The following is a 6,396-nucleotide window of genomic DNA, read 5'->3' on the forward strand; positions in this document are numbered from 1 at the left end:
GAGGGACCGAGAACAGTCTCCGTTCTGATGGTGTGAGGTCACCAAACCTAAGCCAGGTGCTCAGAGGACTAAAGGGTGAGAGCTTTCGGGAGGCACTGACCTGTTAGCTACAGCTGACTCTGCTCGGCCCCACCTGCCATCCCATCTGACCAAGCAACCATTCCACATACAGGGGTGCAGGAACCGTGACAGAGAGGCCAGCTGGCTCGGGCCAAATGCCACTCCCTATCAAGCTGCGGGGCCGTCTGCCCAAAAAAGGCCACATAAAAATGGAAAGTGTCCAGCCCACCTTGAAGTCCAGAGGGCTTTCTGAAAGGCTAGGATTAATGAGAGCAGCACATATGGGACTGCCGAACAAGTCCCTTGACTTTCCCCTTGAGAATAACAGCCCGAACTCCCTCCTGGCTGTAGAGAGACATCATTTCCAGCAGAAAGCCGTTTTCCCATGATGTAGGGCACATCCCACAGACACCTGCAAAGCTGTGCAACGAGGTTCACTGTCCAGGTGAACGGCCCCACAATGTGAATGTTGTGGCTGTGTCTATACCCACGTTCAGTGTTCTTTGTAGGTGGTCTCAGGGGACCAAGGGTCCCCTCCTCTAAGGACACTCCCTCCCTGTTCTCTATCCATCTTGTTCCTTCGGTCTCCTTTAGGTCATCGCTCTGCCAATCATTTCCTTGCAGCCTTTCTTTTCTTCTCAGAATTCAGAACAGTGCATCTCATGCTCCCTATAATATTTTCTCACTCCATGTTTTTCATATCCCCATTTACCAAGATTTTGTTAAGTTTTACCTTCCGTAATTGGTATTATGAAAACAACGAGGGGTGGGGGTGCGCCTGGGTGGCTCAGCTGGTTAAGCATCCAACTTTGGCTCAGGTCATGATCTCATGGTTCATGAGTTCAAGCCTCACATGGGGCTCTGTGCTGACAGTGCAGAGCCTGCTTCTGAACCTCTGTCTGCCTCTCTCCCTGCCCCTCCCCTGCTTATAGTCTCTCTCAAAATAAATTATAAACATTAAAAAAAAAAAGGAAAGAAAACAATAGGTATACTGAATAGCTTTTCCAACTACAAGCCAGGTTCTGTGCCAGTCTTGAGAAAATTATGGTTATAAAAGTATTCAAGTTGCTGACATCCTTAGATTGTCACTGTGACCCTTTAGCTTTCATTTTTATGCATTCCTTTTGCATTCTCCGTGAGAATTTTGTAATGAGCACTCTATTTTTGATTTGGTTCCTCATTTCCCACATTTACACCCTAATCGCCTGTAATCTGCCTTTAGCTGAATCAAGTCTGATGAAATCGCACCGACAAAGGTCATCTGTGACTTACTAATTGATAAACAGTATAAAATTGCTTCACAGTTTTTACCGACTTGATATTTTAGGTATAATCTGACACTGCTGACTCCTTGGAATTCTTTCCTCTCTTGGCTTCCTGAACACTACTCCCAGGATTCTCCACCTAATCCTCTGAGCACCAATTATCTGTTCCTAAAACCTGTTCTTACTTTTGTGCTGCCCACGCCGACGGGCATCCCAGTCTGCCCAAACACTCAAGCCTTGGACGAGTTACTTTCCTCCTACACTCAATGTCACCCCCATTTCTGACCCAAAAAATCCAGTCCTTCCCTGAATTACCAAGTCTTTCTCCTAAATATTATTTCAACTCTCCTCTTCTTCACTGCCAGATTTTAGGCCTCTGTCCCTCTTGCTTCTTAACTTTCTCAGCCTCCAGCCTCATTTACTCCAATGTATTCATCAAAATAAACTTCCTTGAACACAGATGTGAGCATGTCGCTCTCATGCTCAATGCCCTGAGTGACTCTGACGGTCCAGGGTATATTCTGTCTGCGTTTGCAGCCTCATCCTATCTGGACCTCCCACTCTTTATGCTCCACCAATACCAAAGGGGCCACAATTGTCTGACACACTGGGATGTGCCAAACCTCTACACCTTTGCATGCGCTCTTCACTTCTATTGAGAAGGGTGCTCTCTTCCTCCTTTGCCCCTCCTGTCCCAGCACTGCAAACTCCTATTTGTCCTTCAAAACACAGCTCAGGTATGAGCTCCTCATGGAGGCAATCTCTGATCTCCACCCAACCAACCAATGATTGGTAGGACCATGTCTTACCAGGATGGAGAGTTGCTTGCTCTAAACTCAAAGGGAAAAGCCAGCGGCCTTTCCTTCAATGAGCTTTCTGCTCATTCAGCAGGAGGATAGAATAGTAACTTCCTTGATTTATTTCCATTAACAGGTTGGTCAAAGTCTCCATGGTAGAGCCATGGATCTGTGCACTCACACTATACAACTATACCATTCCATGTAAGAATTAAAAGCTCTAGTTTTGAATGAATTCACCAAGATTTTGTGAGAGGAAGAGGAAGGAAACATATTTATGGGATAATCTACTTTATGTCAGGCTTGTTCTGAACCCTTTGTACATGTCATTAAAACCTCACAAAAATCCCAAGAGGCAAGAAACACTCTCTAGTTAACTGATGTGTAAACTAAGGCTTCAAGAGAGTAAAAGCCTCCCTAAAGTCACCTGCTTGTGGAGATTCAAACTGAGGTCTGCATGCTTTTACAACTTTTCACTGTCCTGTATCCTTGCTAGGTTTCTAAAGAAACCAGAAGGTGCAGAATATAACCGCATATAGGATGGAAGGAGAAAAATGTAAAATCTCCTATTTTATCATGTATTTGCTTTGGTAGTCTATCTTTCAGAATGTTAAGTTAACGCAGGCACTGCCTTTTGAATTGCTAAGCCTAGAAGCATGCCAAGTCCACACAGGAAGTGCTGCTGCAGAGGTGCGTGGCCAGGCTGCATGTGTCTGGCCCTCAGTGGGCAGGAGACTGCCCCACTGAACAATTAAGCAACACACATTCTACTACACATATACAGCGGGACGATGCCTTTCTGGCAGGTGGCTGAAGTCCAGAATAGTCACGAAAGACAAATGCTCCATGGGAAAGAAAAGTACAACCAGAAGGGTTCTGTAGGAAAAAATCCAGCCAGGATAGGTCTAAGCTCTGAGCTGGCTCCATTCAGGTCATTCTGAGTTTAGAAGCCAGAACTTCAATGTTTTCGTTCCCCTACAGACCTGTGGCCAAGTTTCCCGGGAAGAATAATACTTTTTCTCTTGTTCACCTCTGGGATAAAGCTCCACACTGTCAAGAGGATGCTTTTGTTTTGTAGGTACAGACCAATGGAGAAACTGAATCTACACTTCAAAGTCTGTAACAACAAGCCTTCACTGATAAGAAACTGCTCCGCTCCGGAAACCTTAAATAAAGGGCACAAAGGGCCTCTCTCACACCCCGCCACACTACCCCTCCATGTACTACAGTTCACAAGCACGCAGTCCTCAAGTGAGGTATGGATTCGGTTTGGCCCTTCCTTTCTCCAGCCGCCCCTGAGCTTCGTGTCATACATCAATTAGTCCCCTCCGAAAGCCTGCGGAGCCGTGCAGTGATCATTAACTTCTAAAGAGTATGAGAGCGAGCCTCAGCCAGAAGTGGCGGCCCAGCAGCAGTAGCAGCAGCAGCAGCAGCAGCAGCGAGCGTCACGGCCATGTGTTCGGTGAGTGATTTATCTCACATAACAACCCATTTAGTTAGGGCCTCGGGGAGGCCCTTAGCCACAGAAGAAACTATCGGTGCCTCCTAGGAAAAGGAGGCTGAGGCAATCTGGCAGGGGACAGCAAGCATGGCTCTCATTTCTCTTCCCCCATGGCAAAGTCTACTCAAGAATCCGACAGAAGGAGTGAGGAGGGAACAGAGTAGAAACAGAAAAGGCAACGTGCACTGGGAGGACACAGCGGAATATGTCCTTTGTGAGCGAGTGAGTGTTTGTGTGTACAGGAGTGGGGTGTGCGGTGTGGAAGTAAAATGACACTTTCTGTCAAAGACCACAGTCTCTGCGAAGTACTGACTGGAAATAAACAACTTTATTATCTGCCATCGGGGAAGAAATAAAGCAGTCTGCTCCTTGAATGCATAAATGTAAATTGCTCGAAGAGCACAGTTCACACAGAGTCTTGATGGCTTGTGAAATATTAAGCTACTAGAAGAAAAGATAGGATAAGATGCACGTTCCATCAGCAAAGAAAAGGTGGCTTGCCCTAGCGTGTCAAACTTAGTGCAAAAGAGAAATACTATAGATGCAGGAGTCTGTGTGGTTACATAATGTCATGTCTGAGCTTTCATAAAGGATTTGGATCCTAAGGACACCGGAAAAGAATAAGAGAGAGACAAATGGCAGTGCCTAGGGAGACACGAGGGGAGGGTATGTCAGCCCTCTGGGGGAGTGCCCCTGAGTAAAATGGCAGGGGCGGTCTATCCCAAATGGGAAACAACCACTGTGAGGATTCCGTCATTAAGATTTTTCTTTGCCTGGAATTTCCTTCACTTAGGCTGTGCGAGGATATGTTTTAAGCTACTCTTAAGCTACTCTACTCAAATATCCTGTGGTTCCTGGAAATGAGGAACAGAGAGAGGGCAGTGCTGGGTCTGTCGTAACAAAGGAATCAAATTTACCAATTTTGTGTTCATATCTCAATTAGAGACTAAAGCACCTAGTGGGTTCAAGGTCCTATCCACAACACAAGGGAGAGGAGGGCACATGACCTCCAGGCAGGACTTCTGAGCTCCAGGAAGAATGATTAGGACACAGAACACACAAGACTTACCCGCAAGCAAGAAGGTGATAAGGCAAGTTTCCTTTGGCAAATACAGCTTAAGACGAGAACCACTGAAGACATATTCCACTACAGCTTCAGAACGCCCTGCCCGCTGAAGGAAGGGCAGAAACTGCTTTGCTTTCTGGGTATCCTGGTGGATAAAAGAAAAGAATCATTAGAAAAAAGGAACAGAATCTGAGCAAATGATTCTTTCTCTCCGTTCTAGGACAAAAAGTCTTGCTGACTGCCTGGCAAATAACCCTAAGAGACCAGACTATTCTGAAACATGACATAGGCAAGATACCCAGGCGACCTCTACAGAAGAAATATAGTTAATCAGAGACTTCCAGAACATTCTGTATGCTTCCCTCGATTCTGTTACTATGCACGCAAAGGATATACAAGTTAGGGAAAGTGCTTTTAAATGAAAATTTCACTCCTCACAGGACAAGAAAAAAGGCTTCTCTCCCTTGAACACAAATTGAGGGGAGAAGACTAATACTAACCTTCCTTGGAGGTCAATTTAACCTTTAATTATCATTTAAAAAAAAATGACTCCCAGGCTGTGTTACCTAAGAAACTTGAGTAGGTTATGTAGATTCAGAGCTCACTGTTTTTGGACGTGAAGAGTGCAGTCTTCTTTGGGTGCTATACAGGAAGTCTTGTTCTACAAGCTTCTCAGAGGTGAGCTGGGGCACGGGCCCACTCTTTCTGTTCCCAGCCCAGGATATCTCCAACAGTGGGACATGTTTGTGGGGCCTATACCAGATCATGTCAGCATCAACAATTGCAGAAACAAGAATATCACACGAGACGGTGCAACATTTGAAAACTTTTCTCATGCACAAAACACAAAGTGCACTCTATCGTCAAGAGTAACCAAATCACGGACATTTTGAACCTCAGAGTTCTCAGCTACACAACTCAGCTTTCGGTCTCTCTCAAGCTAATCGAACAAATGATAGAGTAAGCAAGGATCAAAACATCACACTGCATGTGCTGGGGGAACAGTCCGCGGACGTCAGAATTTTCGAGGTTTTCAGCCCAGCCGGCAGAACTGGAAACTCCTTCTGAGGACAGCAAGCTCTGCACACTTTCCTGTCTCCTGCGACACAGGCCGTCTGCACTCCACCGAGCTCTTCCTTTCTACCTCTGCTCCTAGCAACAGAGCTATTGTATCTAAATTAATGCACATTAGATAATGAAAATTTAACAAGCCATCAAGTATTTGAGAGCTTTCACAGCAGCCAAAGGGGCCCCTCTCATTCAGAAGCAGTGAGGTAGGCTGGGATGAAAACAATATTTATAGTAATGAGATTCATCCTTCCCTTCAAACAGATTCTCAGAGAAAAGGAGAGACAGTCATCCATTCTCGGTGTCTCTAAGGGCACACTGGTAAAAGGTGAGGTAACAATGAGCGTTAGTGGGCTGGGAACTCCCCCAGTGAACACTTAAAGCAACACATATTCTACTACACATATACAGTGGGAAATGCCTTTCTGGCAGTTGGCTCACGTCCAGAACAGTCAAGCAAGACAAATGCTCCATGGGAAAGAAAGCACTACCTGATTAAAATCCTTTTGCCACACTAGTCTAAATCTGGGACATTATTCATCAGCTGAGCCAGTAAGTCAACAACAATTATCAAATTGATTATCGCAAATCATGAGGCAACTTAATGTCTCTGAACAGAGGGCCTTTCCCCTCAAAACT

The 6,396-nt window shown here is 45.5% G+C and overlaps 1 protein-coding gene across 1 annotated transcript in view; it reads right to left on the reverse strand.

Moving 5' to 3' along the window:
- SND1 (staphylococcal nuclease and tudor domain containing 1) overlaps positions 1-6,396 on the reverse strand; it is a 413,215-nt gene that overhangs the window by 145,167 nt on the left and 261,652 nt on the right. Inside the window, exon 15 of the mRNA XM_029923894.1 lies at positions 4,693-4,834. Coding sequence (XP_029779754.1) covers positions 4,693-4,834 — 142 coding nt within the window. The remainder of the gene's footprint in view (positions 1-4,692; positions 4,835-6,396) is intronic.

Source organism: Suricata suricatta, chromosome 2, assembly GCF_006229205.1.
Source record: "Suricata suricatta isolate VVHF042 chromosome 2, meerkat_22Aug2017_6uvM2_HiC, whole genome shotgun sequence".
Taxonomy (NCBI): domain Eukaryota; kingdom Metazoa; phylum Chordata; class Mammalia; order Carnivora; family Herpestidae; genus Suricata; species Suricata suricatta.